The sequence below is a fragment of the Corvus cornix genome, chromosome 4, assembly GCF_000738735.6.
Source record: "Corvus cornix cornix isolate S_Up_H32 chromosome 4, ASM73873v5, whole genome shotgun sequence".
Taxonomy (NCBI): domain Eukaryota; kingdom Metazoa; phylum Chordata; class Aves; order Passeriformes; family Corvidae; genus Corvus; species Corvus cornix.
The window spans coordinates 40,842,422-40,865,874 of NC_046334.1; the positions used below are offsets into that span (position 1 = coordinate 40,842,422).

Consider the following 23,453-nt stretch of genomic DNA (forward strand, 5'->3'; position numbering starts at 1 on the left):
CAATTCAGAGGAGTTTTTTTACACCTCAACTTACAGAGCAGTGGCAATCTTACCAGCTGCTCACCAGTACACTCCTACTGCTAAACACTTCTATAGAGTATACAGGTATCTGTTCTTAAAATGAAGCCCACGGGTAAATGCCTGTAAATCCACTTTTGCATAGTGTGGTTTCTGTAAGGAAAGCATTGCCCTTTACTCCTACTCTTGTTGCAAAATGTGGAATATGTAAAAATTTTCTTAAGAAAGGATGCTCTTTGAAGTTTGATCTTTGTATACTTTCAAGACTGATCAAGAAGAAGAGAGATGTAATCCTTGAAACAGATAGCAGCTAACAAGCAAGCTCTAAGTGATGTTCATGTGTTAGAAAAACAAATTACTTGTTGGTAGAATTGCCTTGTTAAAGTTTAGGACTTGACCTGCTTCAGTGATCGCACATCTAGGGGGAGGTTAATAAAGCTTGGGGAGAAGGATGTACAACTGATAGTGGACACAAAGAATGCAGAATTTATGGGACACAAGGACATTTGGCAGAACTCCCAAGATAAGGACAAAACCAAACTCAACAATTGTGCTGAAATCAGTTCCAACTCGATAAAAGGTAATTCCAGCAGAGGGAGATCGCAACCACTAACTCAAGGACCACTGACCCAAGAAATCCACCAACTCAAAAGAAGACTGAGCATGCAGACTGATTAGCATGGGAAATGAGAGAATCATTAAGCAATAGAAGATAAAATATTAATTAATAAGAGAACCATGTAACTTGTACACTAATCTCTTTGGTTGTTAAAATGTATAAATAGTAAAAAGTTTTGATATTTGGTGTGCTAGATTTGTAGAATACCACTGAGCACCCAGGCTTGTGCAACTCTGAAATAAGTAATCAATATCTCTCTTGAGTCTGTAATTATTGGCTTGCTGCACACCGGGTAATGAAGCTGATTTTTGCAGACAACACTACGAAGAGATCACGGCCTCCCCATTCATCTGTGCTTGGTAGCTGCTATGAACTCGCGAATTTGGTGGAGTTGTGGCTGTGCTGCACCTATGGCAAGATGAACAGGTGTCCCAAGCACAGCTGAAATGTGGCAAGCCTTGTGCCCTTCCAGGAATTTGTTCTGAGATCTACCACAAACAGATATAAAATATACAACGGAGGGAGGGTAGTGACAGGAGGGCTGGCAGGCTTCTGTTGGGGTAGTAAGGCTGGGTTTTTTAGAATCACTGTTGTACCATTTTCATCGCTGTTCTATTAACTTTTTGTTTCTGAAATCCAGTTATTTATGGCTTCCTTTGGCTGATCGGAGGGGTTCAGGCAGGCGAGTGCATAGATGTCCGGACCTCTGAGATGCCCCAAGCCAAGGCTTTTGTCCTGAGCTCTGGCCAGGGCCTCGATGACCCGGTCTGATCATCCCGGGCCCCTCTGGGCTGAGCCGCCGCCTGCGCGCTTCAGCCCCTGTGGCGGAGAGGCGTCCCGTAGGTTTCCGCGGGGCCCAGCTACGCACTGCAGCCGGCGGGGATCCCCTCGGTTCGTCCGACCGTACCCGTTTCCTGGCCTGTACGTGGGCACACCTCCAACCCCGCCACGGCGGAGCCCCCCGGGACAGAGCAGGGTGCATGACATCCGGACCCCACAGTGGGGCGGTGCGGCGGGCGCACATGTCCCGGGCCCGCCCGCGCGGCAGGCACCGCCCCGCCTCCGCCTCCGCCCCCTCCCCGGCCGGACACCGAGCGGCGCGGCGGGGCCTCCCCGGCTGCTGCCACGGCGCTCGGCTCCCGCCGCCCAGCGCGGGGCAGCGCTGCCGCCAGAAAGCGGCCCGGCCGCCGCGCACCCGCCTGCCGCTGGGCATGAGCTCCGGCTCCCCCGGCGGCCGCAGCGGTGCCAGTGGAGGCGGCGGGCGGCGGAGGAGGCGGCGGCGGCGGAGGAGGAGAGGGGGGCCCCGGGAGCGGGCGACCTTCGCAGGGGGCTGTCGCGGCGGGAGATGCGCTTGCTCCCAGCGGCGCCAGGAGCAGCATGTTCCCCGGTGCCGACAGCGCTAGCAGCACGGCCGGGCAGCCCGAGGCGGCGGGGGCCACCGTCCCCGGCCCGCTGGGCTCGCACGGCCCCGGCGGCGAGGCGCGCCGCCGCAGCGCCCCGGCGGCCGCCGCTGTGGTCGGCGGCGGCGAGGAGGAGGCGGCGGAAGACGAGGAGGACGAGGATCCCGGCTCATCCCGTTTCGTGCTGGCGGCGGGGCTGGGGCTTCTGGCCGTGTCCGTCGTCCACCTGGGGCAGGAGCGGGCCGAGGCAGGGGGCGGCGGGCCGCCGTGCCTGGCGCTGCTGCTGCTCCGCCTCGCCCTCTACGTGGGCTGCGCCGCCGCTGCCGCGCGCTGGGCACCCTGATCGTCCTGATGTGCCGCGGCCGCCGCCGCTTGCCGCCGCCGGACTTCGCCGCCGTCGCCCCGGTCCGGCCGGTCGCGGGGGTGAGTAGCGGGAGGGGAGTGGAGCGGGCGGCGGCCGCGGCGCGCCCTCCCTGCCCGGCGGCGGGGCGGAGGTGGCGCGGCCCTCGCTCCGCCGTGGAACGCCGCGCCACCCGAACCCGGTGTCCTGCTGTCCTACCGCGGCCGCAGGAGCCTGCCCGCACTTCGCCGCTCGACAGGGCTTTAAATGGCAAAAGTTGTGTTGGAGGGTAGCGGGCGCACCGGAAAAAGCAACACTTTGCTCTGAGAGAGACCTCCGGATTGCGGGAATGCTCACGGTGGTTCGCTGTTGGCTATGTCTCAAATCCTTTCTGCGCCTTCCGTTGAAATGTCATTGGTAAAAGAGACGGTCAAAGAGGGAGCTTAGTGTTACTTTAATGCGTTCTCTGAAGTTGAACGGCTTCAGATAGTGTTATCATAGTGCCATTGTGTACTCGAGCCGTTGCAGAGCTCTGTGCAAAAGGGAAACAATTTCATTTTCTGTACGTATTCCAAAATGTACTAGTTTACGAGCTCTTTGTAACCCGCACCTTAGTATTTTTTGCGCTCTTTCGAGTGGGACTGATAGCACAAGGCATTTGGAAACTTTCCTCCCATCTACAACCCTGTTCCCCATCATTCAGTGCTTGGGAGCTGATCCCACATGGGCCTGAAAAACTAGTGCTGAAAATTGAGAATCTGCCCACTTTCCTGCTTTGCCATGGGTCACAGGGATGTGGTGTTTAATGTCACAGCTGGTGACTCCAGCCAGGAGCCCTTGGCCCCTCACTGGTGAGCTGTAAGTGTGTTAGCACATGAAGTGCTGCAGCGGTAGGCTGTACTGTGGAAGTGTTATTTCCCTTCGGTAGTGTCAGGATACCTGAGAGCACTCTACAAAGGAAAAGGAACGGAATTTGTGCCACCTGGGTGTGCAGCCTAGCTGTTCTGGTAACCCAGTTTGTTACATTTAGTACACGTACACTTCTTGGTAGCAGTAAGTAGCGCTATCACGTGTTCCTGGGGCTGCAGTCGATGTAGCTGAGTTTGCAGAACACAGGGGGTGCTGGCGGGGCAGAGAACCTATTACAAATCACTTGCTGATACAGTTGTCTGTCTTTCTGTCTTTTCAATCAAATTGCTAACAACCTGTAGTAATGGCTTATTCCTTCATTCTTTGACCTAGGGAGAGAAAGAGCCTGTGCTTGGGAGCAATATGCTTTTCCTGGTCTGCATTTAGTGGAAGCTGGCAGGATATTGTTGTCAGTAGGGATCATTTGGCCAGGGGTTGTTGAATTCAATGGATAATACAACTTGCAGAGGTGCATTCAAGATCTATTTGTGGTTCTTTGTGTGATACGCATTTTGTCTTCTTGGTAGAATTTTTTTAAACATCCTCTTTGCTTTGAACACTCAACCTCACACTCAGCTTTTTGAAGGAAGTCAAGAATAAATAAACTGTATGAGCATTAAGGAAGTGAGAAGATGTAATGCACAAAGTGATAAGCAAAAGGTACCTGTATGTAGTGTATTATGTGGGTACAGCTAGGGATTGTTCAGCTGGTTTTTGCCATAGGAGTGCTAGGGAACAAATGTGTGTTAGGCGCATAACCACCTTCTAGTAAAGGATTATATGCTTTTGTGTTTAGCCGTTCTGTTATGTTACACCAAACAGAAAAAATGTAAACAGATCAACTGGTCATCAAAGCAACAATTCCTGTTGCTTCCAGATTTACAAGAATAAATGTTTCAGTGTTAATGCCATAATTCCAGTGGCATTTATGTACTTGTATACTTATCTGAACATCTGGATGTGCGTTAACTTACTTTTACATAGTACCAAAAAGATCTATACATAAACTTAGCAATTGAAATCTCCTGGCTGCCACAATGAGGAACACCTTTCAGAATTGTGAAACAGCCAAACAATAAAAATCAATTTAATTTGGGAAGCCAATATTTAAAGAAAAAAAAATTGTATTGCTTTCTTTGTCTCCCCCTTTGTGAAAAATATAAACCTACTGAAAAATGTAAGCCTGCTGAACAGCAGTGGAACTAGAAATGTCCAGAGACAAAAGGTCACTTCTGTTACTGTATCATCTGTACTTTCTTTTTGTGGTGTGTTACTGTGCATTTCTCTTGAAGATGTTCTCCTGGTGTGTCCAGCCGTAGGTTTTGTGTATATAAATAGTGCACACATGCTGTTGCTTTGTGTGGTCTAATTTGTAGTGTTTGCATTTGTTGTAGCTCTATGGCATATGTTTGTTGTTTCAGAAGGGAATTGAAATTTGGTATTTAAAATTCACTGGGAAGGCAGCAGTACCTGCTAAAACCTTTTTCCCAGGATTGTTTCTTTACCCTCTCCCTGATTCTCTTAAAATTTTTCTTTCCTCCCTCTTTGCACTGTTCCCAAAAGTTACATACATGAAAAGGATGTCCAAAAAATGACTGAGGTATTTCACCCTTTCTATTTAGAAGATGTAATTCCAGGCATCTAAATTGGGTTTCTCATACCTTCAATTTATAGTTTTGTTGATTTCTTTCTGGTACAAAGTGACTTCAGGACTGCAAACCTTCTTGAAGACTTTTTCTGAACACGATTTTGTATATGTGTAGCAGACTTTGTAATTGGGGCTTCAGCAACATGTAGGTGAAGAAAATAAAATTTTCTAGATAGGCAGCATGTAAAAGTGTAGGCCATTCACTAAAGCTTCCTGCTTTAGTTATTCTTTTCATTTTTCATCCTTTTGCATTTACACTGCTTTTTTATCATTCAGTTGTTATTGTCATGTTTTTCATAGAGCCTTGTGATCATTTTGTCCTTTCTTGGAGCCAGTAGTAGGATGACTGTAAAGCTATTTTTTTTTCAGTCTTGTTGTGTCTTTTCCTCAAGAATAAGGAAGATTATCAGGCCACCTGTTGGCCTAATAATTAGGAAAAAATGTAGTAAAAACCTTATTATGACTGGCATCTCACTCTTCATGTGTTTTGTGTACAAACTTTAGACAGTTCAATTTTCATTGTTTGAGTGATTTTTCACATTGGGGTTAAATGAGGAAACAGTAAGTACTCAGGAATAAATATTTACTCTAGTGGGAGTCAGACTCAGCTCTTGGAAAGTTAGTGGGAGTACTCTTGATCAACTTCAAAGGGAAGTTGGATGGAGTCCCTCGTGCTGTGCTGAATAAAGGGAGTTTTTTGTGTGTTCTTAATTTTGCAACCACTTAGCATGTGAGAGTTCAGTGCTGTTAATTTTCATGGACGTGTTCATGTAAGTGAGGAATATGAGTGAGGAAGTGCAGTGTTGCAGGTTTGGATTTCAGAAGAGCAAGGTGTATGCCTTTTTTTCATTTTGCTTGAACTTGCAGCTACAGAAGCCATCTTCTCGAACGTGAAGCTGTGCTTTGTCCATTTTTTATGTAACTCCTTTGGGACTTGAAAGGTGAAGACTTCCTCCTGAAGTAAGGTATCTCAGCAAGAACATTTGAAGTCTTCTGAGAATTGCAAAGCAAACCATGTGATTTATATCCCCGTGATAAATTGTGCTTTCAGTGTAGTTTTTCTGTATGTGACAGCTCTGTTCACAAAGATTGCCTGGGCAGTCTCCTGTCTTCCACATAAAGATCTGTGTTTCATTGGAAGAGCTGTGTACAGGCAACTCATAATAGTGTCTTACTTATTACTTTAAGTACTTGCAGTCACTGATAATATTGGTAAATAGTTTCTATTGATATTGAAATAATGGGAATTGAATGAGTCCTTGAAATTGTATGTTATATTATTGTCAAGTATTTTTCAGCACTTTGCAGGAGCTGTTTTAAAATGAGATTATTTGTGGTGGAGAGGAACAGCAAAATGCAAGACAGCAAAAAGGCATGATGACCCAATTGTACTTTAGTGAGAATGTCTGTTTTAAAGGGGATTTTCGCTTCTCAAGTACCAGTGGACCTGCTCGTAGCAAAGGTAGCCCTAGGTTAGAACATGTGTCAAGTTTTAAAATTCAAGCTTGCTCCCAAAACTGCTTTTACCTTGTGTGGTTGTAGTGGGAGATTGCTTTGACTCATGTGAAGAACCATGTTAACCAAGTTAGTGGGAAGGGAAAGGAAAACACTTTTTCCCATGTTTATGTGAGTTGTTTCTCTGCCAAAAACCTGGCAGAGATGGAGTTTTCTTTTCAGCATAATGTTTCAACACTGATTCAAAGCAAAAGCTCTGAGTAATAGAGAGCTGGGTTATCAACTTCATTTAAATAATGCAAAAAAGAATGATTAATTTGTTAGATTTAAGTACTGCATTTTAAATTCAGATTAAATGAATGACACTCTGTATAGAGAATGGTCTACCTAGTCTGTCTGCAGAAGGGTAATAAATGTGCTTTTTTCCCATTGAAAAGGGTACACTGATTCTAATGTCCTATCATTAGTTTTCTACAATTAACAGTTGTCAATTTTTTTTAGTATTTGTTTAAAACTCATTTCCTGACATACTTGGTCGCTCTTGTTTACTTCAGTTTAATAGCTCTCAATTTTTAGTATTACACTTTTTCTGTCCCTGAGGCCACATCACACTACACGTGATATGTTTTATGTTCCTAAAGGTGTGTTCCATCCTTGAATGTGGATTTTTGTGAATTTGCCATTAGTGGAGGGGGCATGGGTAAATCTTTTTTTCATTGGATCAGGTAGTTGTTAAAATATCTGAATCCTGGAACATAGTACTGCTTTTTATCCAAGCCATAGGAGGATGTGTAGTGAAATGGAAATGGTCCAAATGTTTCAAATGGGATGGCAACTAAACCTAGGTTGAGTATCTGTTACGGTATCCAAGCTGAGCGCTCTGCCTTTTGTGAAGAACGTAGGGGAAGCAGAGAGAAAGGACACAGAATCTTATTTTGCTTCACTGTTGGGCTTTTGCCATAAGATGAAGCTTGTGAAGGTAAGCTTGCAGGAGCCCCAGAAGCTCTGGGAAGTAGAAGGTTTGTCATCTGTGGGCATCAATTTCAAGTGGCATGCAAAACAGTTCTTGAGGTAATAAGTAGTTTGGAGGAGCTGTGAGGGAGAGGAGAAGCTTCCTAACTCCTTCTAGTTTTGATCTTTATGCCTTAGTAAGATTCAAAAGTATTTATGTGTTTTTTCTCAACCTAAAGCCAAGGATGTTCTATGGTCTTTTTCATTCTCTAGCTGCACAGGGGATATTTAGAGCTCTGATATTGCAGGATTTTTGTAAAAGCAATAGCAGTCTCTGGTTGTTGCACTTTTCTCATGCTTTAGACTGTCTTGGGCTTGCAACCAGATATCCTGGTCTACTGCCAGTCTTTTAATTGATGGGCTGTTTCTGGATGGAAAGGACAAGATATGTTTAATTTTAGTGTTTTTAACAGAACTCAGAGTATCATACTTTTGTTCTTAGTTCTGTCTCATTTATAGGCAGGTCAACAATGAGTCTTTGATGATGCAGTTGAATTTACTACTAGGAAAGTTCTGAAATTAAAATAATGAAAATACATTTTAGCATTTTTTACTGATTTCATGAATATTTTAAAATGTTACAGGAATGTTGCATGAATTGCAAATGTTCTGTTATAGTTCAGGAGGGGCCTATGGTTTGGACATTTCTGGTACAGTTTATTTTTAGGGATCTCTGGAACATCTGTTATAATTTTATGGCTTTTTCAGAATTGAAACTTTGTTAGGACCACATATGCTGATTACCTGCAAGAGTACCTGTGAAGTCATAACTTTATTATCGCAGGAGACTGACCTCAGGAAATCAAATATTTTTCAGACTGTCTCTCACTTCTTTGTCCCATAACTCCTTAGCAGTGAACAGACATAGTTTTACACACAGCCTTTTATTCATCGTGTATATTTAGAGATTTCTGGTCTTCTCATGCAGTCCCTTCTGATTCCTTTCATTGTATCCTATGTTGTTGTCAGCTCTGCATTGTATTGTGCTTGACATTTAATTTTCTCAACTCTGTGTTAGATCGACGTCTCATATTTTGCTGTGAATTGCACTGTTTTTACCTTTGTAGGGACTGCTTCTCACTTGAACAGTGTTTTATGATTGAAAACATAACCAGGGAGCTAGTTAATTTCTCCTGATAACCAAGCTCTGCTGAGTCAGTAAGGATAGATGGCTCATGGAGATCTTACTGTCCAAGTCTCTTGCAGGGAAATACTAAGGGTGGACATAAAATCTCTGTAATAAGGTCAAGAGTGAAGGCATCCTGAATTCAAGGTATGCTTTAACACTGAAAATAGTATAGACATGTATCAGAAACTTTCTGAAAATAAAATCCGATAAAGTTCTCTTTATTGCCAAGTCTTGGTTCCTTGCTCTCTGCAAAGGGGAGCAGCAAAATTTACCCAAGGAAAGAGCCAGTTACATAGAATACTGTATCCTTTCCCAAGCTGTTACTTTAAGTGGTTATATAAAAGTAAATTATGTAGCCATAAGGGGAACAGATTTGTGTTGTGTCCATGGGAGGTTTTTGTGACCAGTCATTCTATACCATTTTTTCCCCTATTAAATATGTGAAAGAGAACAAGTTAATGGTAATAAAATTAACGATGATGGTTCATTTGGCATGTTTTGTGGTGCTCTTGAAAAGACAGAACTCCCTATAAAATGTGTGTAGTGGGAAAATTCTCGTGCAGGGAGGGTATAGCAATAGACCATGCAGGAGTTTCTCTCTGGTTGCTAAGCTGAGACTCTGCAGCTCAAGCGTGATTTTGTGCTGGTTTTTCTAGCTTGCCAACAATTTAGTTTTCGTGCCATATGGCTCTTTTGGCCTTGAAGTATAGACCATAGGTTCTTCTTGTCTCTTTTTACTGAGGAGGAGAGTGTGGAAATGTTCAGTAAACTGGGGCTATGCCTGTACTTTGAGAATTCATGTAAGACTTTGTTTTGATGACAATATGAAATATTCCAGCACAGGATAATGCTGTATTTATTGCTGAGCAGAAATTTGAATGCTAACTTACCAATTATTTCTTGGCTGTACTTGTGAGAATGAAAGTAATACCTGAGAAATATTTCATTTTCATATTCTTATTCTTAGCTGTCCAGTATTCTATGAAATCTCAAGTGAAGAAAGTTCTGCCCTGCTAATCAAGTTTTTACACTGTTACAGTTTTACCAGTTTTAAACATGGTACAGTTAAGATAGAAGATCTCCATCTGATAAACACGGTTTACACATTCCAGGAGCTACTATATTAGTAGAAATAATGAGATGATATCATAAAATCATTATTGAGATAATGATGCTTAAGATAGTAGCTTAAAGTATGTTGATTTGCAAATTGGTAGTTATGGTATCCCTTAATGCTGAATGTGACAAGTACATACTTGCTATGTAATCCTAAATAGGTCTGTAAGTATTAATTAAAAAATATTAACTCTTGTGAATAGGAAATTTATTTTTGCATCATTAGTTGAAGTGATGTTTAAATAAGAACATCTGGATGAAGTAATATGTGGATAAGAACACATCAGTCCACTTCTGTTAAAAATGAATTTATGGAGAGTTCAGTGAACTATTGTTTGAGGCTGTGACTCTTTATTGTCAAGGTCCAGTCTGATGTTAAGTTTACAAAGATAAGAGGAAAGTTAATAAGGCAACAGTGGGAGGAGCAAGTAACTATGAGTAATTGGTTGTTTTTTGTATGCTGAATTAGATGCAGTCTTTTCCTTTTAGATCAGTGATTACACTGTCTCATCCACAATGCCCGTTTATATTGTGGGATCTGTCATGATCTCTGTTCTAGTTTTGTTGTAATTTAGTTAATATAATAGGAATAATTGTAAATTTTTCTCTGTTTCTGGCCTTAATTCCATGGCAGAGTAAGGCTGCGTGTGGTATGCCTGTAGCAGGCTGCTGTGTTTTAAAAATTGCATTTGATGACAAATGTTGCAAATGGATTTCTTGACAGTGGAAGGTACTCCTGTGTTCTCTGCGCTTTGCCATTTATTGAGTGTTGTTGCTGAAATACCTTCTTAATTCTTTATTATTTGACATTTATTGTTGTCTTCAGAACTAATTTTAAATTACTTGAACTGTTTAAACCAATAAATGACATTTACTTAATTTTTGTATCTGTAGGAGACTAAACCTAAGACAAAATTTTACGTTCAATGTCAGACTTTTTTTTCCTTGGCCCATTCAGGCTGTTGTTTTCTGCATCTTAAATAACTTTCAAAAGTATCAAACAATGAGTGTTGTTTAGAAGTCTACAGGAAATGCACACATCCTTTTTTTCAGCCTGTAAGCAAAGTCAAAACTGAGGAAAACTTCAACTGTTCCAGGAAACAGGCCTCCCTGTTTGTTAGCAACCTCATTCTAAGCATATACTTTCAAAATGTGCTCCACCCCTACCCCTTCAAGTCCTTCTGTTAAGTCTTATTTATGTTTCAGTCTGGTTTCTGTCATTCTTTACCAATAAAATCTACAGACTGGAGCCCAATTAAAAAAAAAAAAAAATTATTGAGGACTGTGATAATCCAAGTCAGGAACATGCCAGCTTTTAATCAGCATAAAAGAGCATCTAAACTAGAGCTTTGACTGTGTTAAATCCATTTACAAATGTGTTTGGCTCAATCAGGGTTATGCCAACTATTTCATGAAACCGAGCACCATTTTTCTTTAGATGAATGACATGAAGAAAAATGTGAAAACATTCAAATCTAGGCTTTCTAGCTGAACCTGTTCTCTACATATGCCCTCCATCTGACTTGAGTCAGGGGTGGGAAGAAAGTCTTTCAGTGAAATATGCTGATTTTTTTATTCTCTCAGCTGTTAGAGCTGAGCTTGGACTGTGAATTTTCTGAAATCCTTCTGTTATCACAGATGTTGGTTATCTGCATTACTAGGTTGTTACTGTTGTTTTTAAGGTGTTTATTGCCATATGTCGTCTAACTTGAAGGTTCCTGCTTTTTAAATTAATTCATTAATTAATTCATGTCACAGAAACAGTACTTTTTGAAAGCAAACCTAAACTAACAAGACTTAAGTCTTGATTCTGCTAAATGCAAGTTCATAAAATGGGAAGGAAAAATGGGTTTGATCAGCTGTTTTAGGCAAGGCACCTTTAGATCTGATACATTATCAATCATGAAGTTAAATTCACAGCTCTCTGAAGAGTCATCAACGATCATGAATAGTTCAGGTTGGAAGGAATATCTGGAAGGCATCTAGATCACCCTCTTGCTCAGAGTGAGAAGGGTAAAGAGATGGAGACTCCATAGCCTGTCAGCACCCCTATTCTGATGCTTGAGCAGCCTCATGATTAAAATAGTTTTGCCTTGTGATGGGAATTTCCTGTGTTGCAATGTTTCCTAATGTGCTGTGCATCTGCAGCAAGTCTGGCTCACTTTTCTCTGTATGCTCTCATTCAGTAGTTGGAGACAGCAGTAAGGTCTCCCTGAACTTTTTTTCTTTAACCTGATCTAACCCAACCAGTATCACAGCTTAATGGTTGAATTCAATGATCTTAGAGGTATTTTCCAACTTAGGCAATTCTATGATCACTTCAATACATTTGAACATTCTTGTTTATTCAAATGTTGGTTTCTCCTCTGCTCTTGAAAATTTGTTTTTTAATGAAGCTGAAACCTTGTTTTAAACCAAGGTGGTTTTTTTGCTCTTTGCTTTTCTCTCCCACAGTCCATGACTTTATGCAATATCTGTGTGAGTATGGAAAAGTTCTCAGAAAGTCCAATACACTATGCATCTTTCTTTGTCCTTCAGTAATTACATTCATGCAGCAGCAAAATCACTATTGCTAGTGATGGTATTCACTTTTTACCTTTTACATTCTTTTTGATCATGACTTGAACAACTGTATTTTTTTTTTTTTTACATTAATAGATGGTGCCTTTTAGAAGTCAAATGTACCAACTGTAGAGGATACTCTCAGTGGAATGTGTTCTTGCAAGCTGAAATGTGAGTTTGTGTCTGGTATTCAAGAGGCAGCATTTTGCTGAGGCAGTAGCAGTTTGCCTTGTTCTTAAAATGAATGTTCAAGTATGAAGCATAAAGTGATCAGTTCCTGCTTTGTGGAATTGCGTAGATGGGATCATAATGTGGTGATGTGGAGCAAGCTACTTACCTTCTTGCAACCATAGATCCTCTCTGAAGGTTGCTTTTTTTTCTTTCTTTTTTTTTTTTTTTAAGCTTGTGTTTAAACCACTTTTGAAAGGAGTGATTTGGTGAGTACTGCATTGGAGCACTTACTGATGCTTTAGGCGATAAAAAAACCACTTCCTGCAATGTATGGGATGCAACTGTTGATGCCTCAGTTAGCTTGAGGTCACTGACCTCCATGCAGGTATGACTCAGTTTAGCAGAAGGATTAGTCTTGTAAGATACCCAAGCTGGCATGTGTGTTAAAGAAGATGGAGTGTGTTGAGCACAGAGCTTCAGTCAGAATTGTGGGCTCATGTTTAGGAGCTCTTTCTTCACAGAAAGACCTGAACGAGTTTGTTTAATTGGGCTTTCTGAATCCCTTCCCTTAAGGTACTTGGGGTGTTTAAGGTCTCTGTGAGTCCATCTCCTCTCTTTTTAAATTTTTAAATCATGCAGTTGCCTGCTGCAAATAAAGCAGAAGAATCCTGAAGTAGTTGTGTGACTGTTGTTAACACAGCTTTGTGTTGAGGAAGTGTGATAACATTAGCAGCCAGAGATGATGTATTGGAGCCTTACAAATACTGTTAGGTGTCCTTACAAAGAGCAAAAATACTTTCTCTTGCTGTTTAGATGGGTATGGCTGAAGCCTTTGCCAGTGTTCAGGTCAAAATGTGCTTGGAAACCTATAGCAGTTCACTAAATACTCTGTTCTTACACCTCATTAACTACAGTTTTGATAGTGAGGGGGGACTGCAAATGGAGGCAAATGTGCTGAGGTCTTGCTGCTCCTGCCATTGACAGTGTTGTCAAGAAGGGAAGAAATCAGCTGAAAGACCACAGTCATGGTCTCCGAATAGCGACTGGAAGAAGTCTAAGGGGTGTTGCCATACTCACCGAAAAGGTGGAACAAATCAGCAGTGGGCAGGAGGGCACTCAAGGCATGGATAGTACCTGCCACGTTGGTGTGTTTTAGGTGTGAGCAAGCCTGAAAAGCTTTATTTTGCTGATAAAAGTAGTGCTTAGACTCCCTTATCTGAGTCCTATTAGATGAACTTTGTTAGACTCTACATGCATGTATCTGAAGTAGAAGCAAAACATTAAACCAAAATACAGAATATTAGCCTGCAAATTGGCTGAAATAACAGTATATTTAAGAACATTAAAACTGTTTTTACTTTAAGTTTATACTTCTTTCTTATTCTATGTGTGGTGAATGTTGGAGGGATCGGGACGTTTCTGAAGTGCTCTCTCCTTACGAAGGAGAGTGAGCTCCAAGCTGATTGACAGTGGGGAGAGTTTCTATTTCTGTTTTGAATTATACTCCTTTCTATATAAATACATCATTAGTCACTGCTCTTTGTCTATACTCTGAAAAATGTTTCTCCATCCGCCCACCTGTTTGGACACTGTGGGAGTGAATACTCCAATATAGACAAATATTTGTATAGGACAGCAGCTTAAAATGCAGAGAGCCAGAAGTGTCTTTGAAGAAAGAAGCCCAAAAGAATGTGAACCAAAATTGCTGTAGGAGATCTAAAGGCTTCTCTTTTGTTTTAAAAGTAGTTTATGAGGGTAAATTAAGTCCATTGTCACAGTAAGCTATAAAAATACTTTATTTGCTGTGAAAATACTGCATAAAAGGGTTCCAGTTGTTTTGTTACATGCATGTCCTATTCTCAGTGCATTGACTTGCAAGTAAATGCAGCTCCCCTCTACCAAAAAAACCTAAGATAATTTTGCAAGCTGTACAATGTACGATACACAAGTGTTAATATGTGCTTAGTGAACAATGTATAATAACCTCACAGACAATTGACACTCCTGTTTTAACCACATGGGCTGGCAATATTTGTGTAAAGACCAAATGATACAGTACCGTTGCCTTGAATTCCAGTTATTCCTTCTGTAACTTTTGGGTTATTCCTTCCTCATATGATGTATTTTCTATTTGAATTTCAGAGTAATTGGTCTGGAAGCTCTCATGATTCAATTCAATCAAGAAGAGTGGTTATTTCTCACAATATGGATAAAGCACTGAAAGAAGGTGAGTTTCAGGTGCATTAGAGTCTGAATATCTCCTGTCCTTTTTAGCAAACCATAACTGCACAATATTCCAAGACTTTACAGTATGTCCCTGGTTTCTTCCATGATATGAAATGGCAAGGTCTTAGTCTTCTCAAGAAATCCACTGTAGTAAGTAATGTGATGTTGTTTTTTGCAATTCAACTGATATATTGTCATTTTAATGCCTATTTTTTTACAGAAATACATTGAAATACAGTCCTTTAAACTTGTGCATAAAGCAAAGGGATAACACTTAAAATATTCTTGACTGGGTTTTCCTGACTTGAGGAATCCTCTGGACTCTTTCATACAGTCTTCCCATTTAGTGCAATTCTTGCCATTAAAACTGAATCTAAAATCAACATTTGTATTTCTGGATGATACAGTCTATCAACCTTTTGTAAATATTTTATCTAATTTTGAATACTTTTTCCTTTAAGATTTCTTTGCAGAACTTTTTCCAATCTTTTTTGTAAATGGAGGGTATCTATGAAAATTATCATTGGTTTAAACAGGTTGGTTGTTTTATGACAACTTGGTATGTGTTATGTTTTCAAAGTTATTTTTATGAATAGCTTTTACCAGGATATGTAGCAAAAATATAAAATTAGAACACTTTACCTACCTATGTCATCTTTTCTGAAGGTGAACTATTACAACATAATTGTAATTTATTCTTAGGGAGCATTTTCAACTGGAATCAGTCAGATTAGGGGATTCTTGTTAATGTGAAAAGGATAGTACAGTCTAAACATTATGTGTAGAAACAAGCACAAAAAACCTGTTTGCTGTGTTGTCTCATATGTGTATTTTATCTTTTGGATAACCTGCCATGGAATTTGAAAACTTTGACATAATCACAGAATTTGAGGTAGTGGGGTTGTCTGGGGACAGAAAACAGGCATTGTGGAATGTCGAGGGAAAGATAGTTGTGTTACTCTTCCCTCCTGTTACTTGCATGTAGGAGTAACTTGTTTCTGTAAAAATGTGGGAGCTGTCTTCATTTAAAGTGTTTATCCCACAGATCATTCAGTTGGATGCAGGAGGCCATCCCTGCTCAGTAAGGCTGAAAGAAAGTTACTAATACTTAAATGATTCATTTTTCAGAGTTAAGTGCCTTATGCTGTGACAGCTCACACGCCTTTCAACTATTTTTTTTTTTTTTGGAGTAGCTTTTACCCTCCATTCTCACACTGAATTTTGGAGAGCAAACTTGTCAGATTTCGTTTTATTTCTTCCAGGCCTAAGTGATGCGGCCAACTTCTCTGTTTTGCAGTTGACAAAGATGAGAGTGTACTTTTTGCTCTACCGTACAAAGTGTTTTGGGTTTGAAAGGTGACTGAGTCATCTTAAGTTTGAGATACTGAATGCAATCCCAAAAGCAATAGTTTCTTTTTTATGAGCACAAAATGATCAATCTCTATGAAAATAGACAGGACTTCTTGCCTGTGACAGTTCTGAAATTTGTAGTTGTCTTGATGTGAATGGTTTTGTTTGGGTTTTTTCCAAAGGTTTGTGGCTCAATAAAACTTTATTACTAGTGATATAAAAAATACCATCTGTATTTGTGTTTCCAATCTTGGACTGATTAGGAGTAAAGTATTTATAAATTCCAGGAATTTTGGACAAGTTTTTGCTGTCTAGATGTAACGTGCTACTCAACAAAATGCTTTAGAAAGCCTTATTCATTTAGCTAGGAGACTTTCAGTTGTCAAGAGGTTTTAATCTTGGGGACCAGTTCAGACTCCTAGTGCCTCTTGAGGTTTAAGAGTAGGTGTTGTCAGATTATCACAGTCAATAGAGTTTTGGGGTGTGGGGGTTTTTGTGGTTTTGGTTGTTTTTTTGTTTGTTGGTTTTGGTTTTGTTGTTGTTTGGTTTTGTGGGTTTTTTGTTTGTTTTTTTTTTGTTTTAACATATTTTACTTTACCTTAGAGATGCATGGATTACATTTTTGGGAAAACCAATGTCATCTGATTTCAGAAATGCTGTTGCTGGGTGTGAAGAGACAGCCCTTTGGTTGATTCTGATTTCTTCAGCTGTTTTTCATTGTTGTGTAATTAAGTTTGCCTGGGGTTTACTGTTAATTGCTAACTACCTTGCACCCCTCCAGAACTGCCTGTTGACTGTCGGTCATGCCATGTTTTTGCTGGTGTTATTGCCAGTCTGCGTGGACTTTTCGCTCTGAGTTTAGTATGGCTGACCTGAGGTTCTATGTCACTTCAAGCTGCCACTTGGCTTTATTGCATTTTTCCTGATGTTCTCATCATAGTCTGTTAATGTAGTTGGAAGGATAGATAGCAGTCATATCCTTGGTTTAACTAAAGGAATCATGCGTGTTTCTGTTTCAAACATCAGTCTTATTTCAATAACTATTAGATGTTTAGATAGTTCTCCTGTCATGGTCAGTGGCTGATACTGGTTGCCTGTGTCTTATATAGATTCTTGTATCACCACAGCCCATGTAATAAAGTTGTTGGGAATCATGCTTATACAATGTGCCTCACACTAAACACCACCAAGAGGGAACCTTGGTATATTCTGGTTTACAGCTCCGCCCTAAACGTCTTTGCTATTTTCCATTAGGAGCAGAGTTGTGTAACAGGTTGGTGCTTTAGAGTGCTGCTTCATTATTAATTATAGCATACTTGCCTTAGCTGTAGATAAAAGGTGGAGGAAAGCTGTGAATTAGCCCTGCTACGGTATGTTGTGTTTTATGAAATCTAAGTGCTCAAAATCAGAACAAGTGTAAGGTTATGAAGATATTTTCCTTGTTGAATATAGCAGAAAGAAAAGGCCTTTAGTTGTCAGCCCCAAGTCTCCTTTTCAGCTGGAAGTACTTGAGTAACTAACTCTGAAATATGGTTTTTCACTACTTTTCATGCTTTCTCTTGATAGATTGATTTTTGTTTGACCTTCCTTTTTCTTACACAAAGAAAAGACAAGCCACTTTTACAAATACTCTTTAGCGCTACCTGTTGCATGTCTGAATTCCATCCACACATGGTGGTGTGGTAAGATGTCTCCTGAGAGAGGCTGTGCCCAGTCACACTTGGGCTGCTTTGCACAGCATGTACTGCTTGGGCTGAGGCTGCAGCTGTCAGTAGATTGATCTCCTGTGGGGGTAGCTGGCCTCCCAGGAAAGGAATTTAATTTTCCATTTTTATTGCTGCAAATCCTGTGGTCTTTTTGTCATTCTTCACAGTCTTTGTCTCTACAGTTTTAGTAGTGCCAAGAAGAATGGTCTTCATATCACTTAGCTGCTTCACTGGGTCATTTATGAGTAACTAAAATAGCACAGGTCATAGCTCAAATCCCAGCAGAAGTCTACTGGTGAAATTGCTCTGCTGTGAAAATTCACCTGTTTCGTAGATCTTAAAATATTTCATGCCAGAGAGCCATCTCTTTTTTTGTAGTGGGTTATCTTCCTTCAACCCTGCCTTGAGGTGATCTTGTTGGAAATATTTTGGGAATTTAATTAGATTCTTTCTATGGATCAGCCTGTCTGTGTTGATCCCTTAGGATCTAACTCTGTTAGGGATGTAAGATTGTACTTCCCTTTACAGAAAGATTGGGAAAAAATGTCTCATTTCCCAATTTAAAATGTACATGTTGACATTTAGAAAAAAAAATTGTAGTAACTCCTGCTGCTTTCTATTTGAAAAGCTGGGGCTATATTTTTTGATTTTGTTTTTTTTGGGGGGGGGAAGTTGTTTGTTTGTTTGCTTGTTTAGAAAACAGCTTTCAAGAAATTTTTTTTGGTCCACAGTATGAGCAAACCAGTTTGAATTTATGTCCTCTCTGCCATTGGGATTCTAACACTTAAAGCTAAGAACTCTTGCAAAGGGTGCATGTGGAAAATTATTTGAACATAAATTTCTCTGACTTTTTTATTTTACTACACTTCCTAGATATTTTTTAATACATTTTTTTTCTCTATTGTTTATATATTTTCATGGGGTTTTTTCTGCATAAAAAAACCAGTAAAGACACAAATGCCAGGAAAATTTTAATGAAAGTGAACCAAAGATTGGGGAATTGGGAGACTGTCAGGAATTCATTTTGTACAGGGCCTGTCCATCTATGCACAATGATAACATCTAGCCTGCTAAACCTGGCAGTTTCATAGAATCTGAATATGCAAGTAAACCAAGAAATCCTAGTGGTTTTCCAAACACAAACTTTAGAAGAGCACTGAAATCTTTAAACCACTATTGCTAGTTCACAGTCACTGAAATGTTGGCATTTAGACATCATTTTGTCGGCCTTTTACACCATGGTCTAAGTAAAGGTTTAGTGGCCATGAGAAACTTCAGTAAAGATAATATTAAGCACAAAACCTCATCTTCTTAACATGTATAGCTAAAATATAATGAAATCTAAAATATAAAAAGTGAATAATGACCTTCATTTCTTTCAATTTAAATGTTAATGTTTTGGAAATTATAAAAGTGAATATTCAGAGTATTTATTAGTAATTTTATTAGTAATTGTAAACCCACCTTTAATATAGGGGTTTAAAATTTTCTTTCAGGTTTTTGTTGTTATTATTTTTTGTTGTTTGGGGTTTTTTTGTCTGAATTGGCTTTTGGCAGGGGGAAAAGGTAGTGGTTATAAGAAGCAAGTAAGCAGTTAACTTTTACTTCTCTGGAACAGTACTTTGACAGGAACTTAGCTGTGGTATAGTCTGTCATCTTTATCTGTTAATTTCTTATTGAAAGTATTTTTATAAAAGTATAGCTTATTATAACCCCATCATGCATGTTAAATCTAGTGTTGTAGTAGTACGGAATTCTGGTAATGATTCTTGGCTTTTTGACGGTGGTTTCCTCACGCAGGATCCTGACACAATTCATATAGCCTTGTATTTCTGTTTTACTGATTGCAGTGCTCGCTGCTCTAGAATAACTCAAGCTAGTGTTGTAGCTATACCTTTTCTTCATTTGCTCATACAGTCACAGGAGAGTTTTGGATTTGACTATAAATTAATGTAGTCGTTCTGGCTTCTCCAGTGCTTTCAGGAAAGGACAGTTACTTCCTGCTGAAACATGGAAGTCTGTGTCTTCATTTGCATAGAATATTTATGTTCTGTTTTTTAATATTGTTTTGAGAAAAAGAATAGGCATTTAATCCTTGTTCTTCATATTTTTGTTATTTTTAATAAAGTTGGGTAATGAATCTTAGCAATATAAAAACTCTTTAGTGTGAAGCTCTGCAAATTGTAGATTTGAAGCTAGTCTGACCTGCAGACCCTGGTGGTGCCACTGAGCCTCTGAATGAATGAATGTGGAAAAAGGGATAGCAGTTACTGTAGGACATGTGTAGGAGTAGGAATGAAGGAAGAGTCTAGAGGGGTGTCCTCACTAAACCTCCACACAAGCTTCTGGCTTTCTACTCTCAACACTCTTCTAGTTTACAGTATTTAAAGAGAGTAGTTGAACAGGCTCAACTTCAATTTCACGTGGGAATGGCATTTCATTACATTGTAGTAACTTGGGCCTTGGATCTTCTGAACTAATTTAGAAAACCCAGTAGAAGTTTCTACAGTTTTGCACCAGATTCATTGTGGTCACTGCATTTGATTTGATCAGAAGAAATTTGTTTTATGTTTGTAGTGGATGCGTTAGTGGGAGTAAGGTTCTGTGCTGAATGTGTTCTGCTTGTTTTTTTATTCCTTCCTTGTCTTCTGACTGTTGTTTTCAATGTTTTAGAGAACATGTAGTATAAAAATAATGAGAATAGATGCACGAGCAGATTTCTCCTCTGAAAGGAGAAAAGTTCTCTCTATAAAATTGTTACATTTGTTTCCTGTATTTCTTTAGGGTGCTCAAATGGCACCAGCTGCATCCATGGGCGTGAAGCTAAAGCAGCAGCTGTGCACCATGGCCAGGATGACACATGGCAGTGTCCTACCCAGTCTTAAACTGGCTGCTGTTAGCGTCTGTGGCTGGTGTCCTTTTTAAATTTTATTAATTGTTTAAAAGCGGTCTCATTGCTCACTTGGAGATACATCCTGGGCTCTAAAGAACCCTGAAATTTATAGAGAACAGCACTGTTGTGATGCAGGAAGGTCAATGAGGTTAAGTGACAAGGAAACTACAGAAGACATGTAAAGTAAGAGAGTTATAAAACACGGGTGCAGGAAAATATGGTTTAAAGCTGTGTAATCCTTTTAAGGTGTTGAAAGTATCTAACTGGGAGAGTTAGACACAAGTGAAATATTTCATAATTGCATGGTTGATTTTTGGTGATGATTGATGATCTTTTGTCTCTAGTTTGATATTGCCAATAGATTTTGTGGTTCTTTCACATTGAATGTGACAGAATTCATGAGTGGCTAAAGGGAATCAAAAAGAATGTATTACGTAGTGTGCTGGAAACTGAGCTCATTTTGGAGTGGAGTTGCTTAAAAATAGTTATAAATTAATGGTCATTAGGAATAGATTTTCTCTGAAAGAGAATATATCCTTAAGAGATCGGAATACAAGTCATGCTCTTTTGCTCTTGCTTTGTAGAGTTCTGTTGAACAGACTTCTGTAGGAGCCACCACTCCATACCGTGGCTTGTCTTCTTGGGCAAAAGATGCTGAAGAAATAGCTACTTTGCACCCTTGCAAAGGACAGAGAGGGTGTCTGTAAGAAAATCTGAAAAAGTCACTATTTGCCAGTGATGCTGATTAAAAAAATACCACAATGCAGTGTGTTGCAGCTGCACTTGAGAAATTATTGGTCTCTTATGGATTAGATGAAAAGGAAGAATCTGTGCTGTGATCAGTTTTCCACAGTGTTTCAGATCTTGCAACAGAGATTATTCTTCTGCTTGCTTATCAGAAGACTACTACTTTTTATAAATGTTTTCATCACTGTAGTATTAGTGGGTGAGAGTTTTCACTGAAATATTTCATCTGTTTCAGGAAAGTATTTTGGAAATTCCTATCCTGCTATATGGCTCTGCAAACTTTTTCCTCTCCTAGATTAGAAAAAAACCCCAAACTTCAAACCTGTTATGTATTTGTTTACTGAACTGTGAATTTTTTTTCTGAATTATTAGTTAAAAAGTCTTGAAATGTCTTAGCAAAAGGCTTTTAACTGCACATTCCAGCATATTCATTGAAGTGACTCATTTTCTTTCTTTATAAACTTGAGGAAGCTAGTTTATAAAGCATTTGATTAGAAACTTTTATCAATTTTAGCCATTTCTCTGGAAATGTTTTTATCAAGGTGATGTTGGTTGAGGTTTGCTAGTTTTGCCTGAAAGGCAAGTGAAAATATTTAATTTAAGATGTTGTCCTATTAATATGTTATTAGCTCAGTGTTGCCAGTGCCGGGGAGATTTTCATAATTTACTAAACTGCCAAGCAAACAACTTCTTTCAAAGTGGAAGGTAAGAAATAGTGGAGTCTTATGATTACTTTGCACCATGGGCTTACACTGACAAATGAGATGGACTTTTGATATGAAAGTTTGAAACCAGGATGTTTAGTAAAGAAGCTGCTCAAATTACCAGGCACATGACTTTATTTCCCCCTTTTTGTTATCCCTCTGGTGGATGCAAATTGACTGTTACAACCCCAGCTCTTCCCCCATCTTGTTGCAACTGTTAAATAGTTCACCTGTTCTCCCTGAACACCTCCTGCTCCCTCTTAGGCCTCCAGGGACATTTGCTGGAGTGAAACATCAGTAAAACTGGTGATGTCAAATGTCAAAAAGGAAAGTCAGAATGGTAGAAGATAGTGTTGCCATGGGATTTGCAATTACAGTAATATTGGTTATTGCCTGTCAGTATGGTTTGGAATGCTTTGTCATTTTTGAAGTTCATGTGGTCTCGCTAATTCACTTGTTCTCTCTTAGCTCTTCTGATCCTATAATGTACTTTCTGTGGTGGTGTTCAGTGTTGTATATGTCTTTGGAAATCCAAAAATCTTAACCACCTCCCCTTTTTAGCCATGACTTTGGAATGGAGACTATTAAGTTCCTACGTAAAGAAGGCTGGCTTCAGTCTGCAACATTTTAGACACAGTCAGATTATATGGTAGTTCATATAACCAAAGCCACTGCTGAGAGACAGGTATTAGTCTGAGGTTTGTGTGTAGCTGGTAACCTAACTGTCTGAGCAAATCCACTTAAAGGCTTTGCTTTGCAAAGTGACCTGCAGTAACCTGTTAGGTGCAGATTGCTGTAACCTTGCCAACCTTATGTTCTTTGGCAAGAAGTAGATGTGAAACCTATTACCCATACAGTTTTTGAGAAGGGTGGAGGATTACATTTTACCTGTCTTGGTGTGCCTTGTCCTTTTGCAGTTTTTGTTACTTATTGTTTTGTTTTTCCTTTCAGTGTTTGACTACAGCTATAGAGATTACATCCTGTCCTGGTATGGGCAACTCAGCAGAGATGAGGGGCAGCTGTACCAGCTGCTATCTGAAGACTTTTGGGAGATTGCCAAGCAGCTGCGACAGAGGCTGAGCCACATTGATGTAGTTAAAGTTGTCTGCAATGATGTAGTGAAAGCTTTACTCTCGCACTTCTGTGACCTTAAAGGAGCCAATGCCAGGTAAAAAACCCCTGCACTTCATTGGAATTTTCTGCTTCTCTCTTTACTTTCGGATGTGCTAAATCAAAGTGATGAAGACTGTATGCTTTTGTAGGAAACTGATAAAATAGTTCAAGCTCATTACCAGTTTTAGAGATCAAGCAGGCTTCAGGACGTCTGTAAGGAAACACTTGGACTCCTTTTTCTGAGAGTTTGGATTCACTGCTGTTTCAGTTTAATCTGTGAATCCTTTGTTCACTGAAGGAGGTGGGCTGTGTGAGCAGTTCCTGCAAAGTAGTGTG

At 39.9% G+C, this 23,453-nt stretch overlaps 1 protein-coding gene across 1 annotated transcript in view; it reads left to right on the forward strand.

Annotated features, from left to right (window-relative positions):
• Positions 1–2,293: 2,293 nt before the first annotated feature.
• The window catches only part of SNX25 (sorting nexin 25), an 83,290-nt gene continuing 62,130 nt past the window's right edge, over positions 2,294–23,453 (forward strand). The window contains exons 1-3 of the mRNA XM_039551455.1: positions 2,294–2,460; positions 14,521–14,605; positions 22,956–23,172. Of these exons, the coding sequence (XP_039407389.1) occupies positions 2,389–2,460; positions 14,521–14,605; positions 22,956–23,172 (374 nt within the window). The 5' untranslated portion in view covers positions 2,294–2,388. The remainder of the gene's footprint in view (positions 2,461–14,520; positions 14,606–22,955; positions 23,173–23,453) is intronic.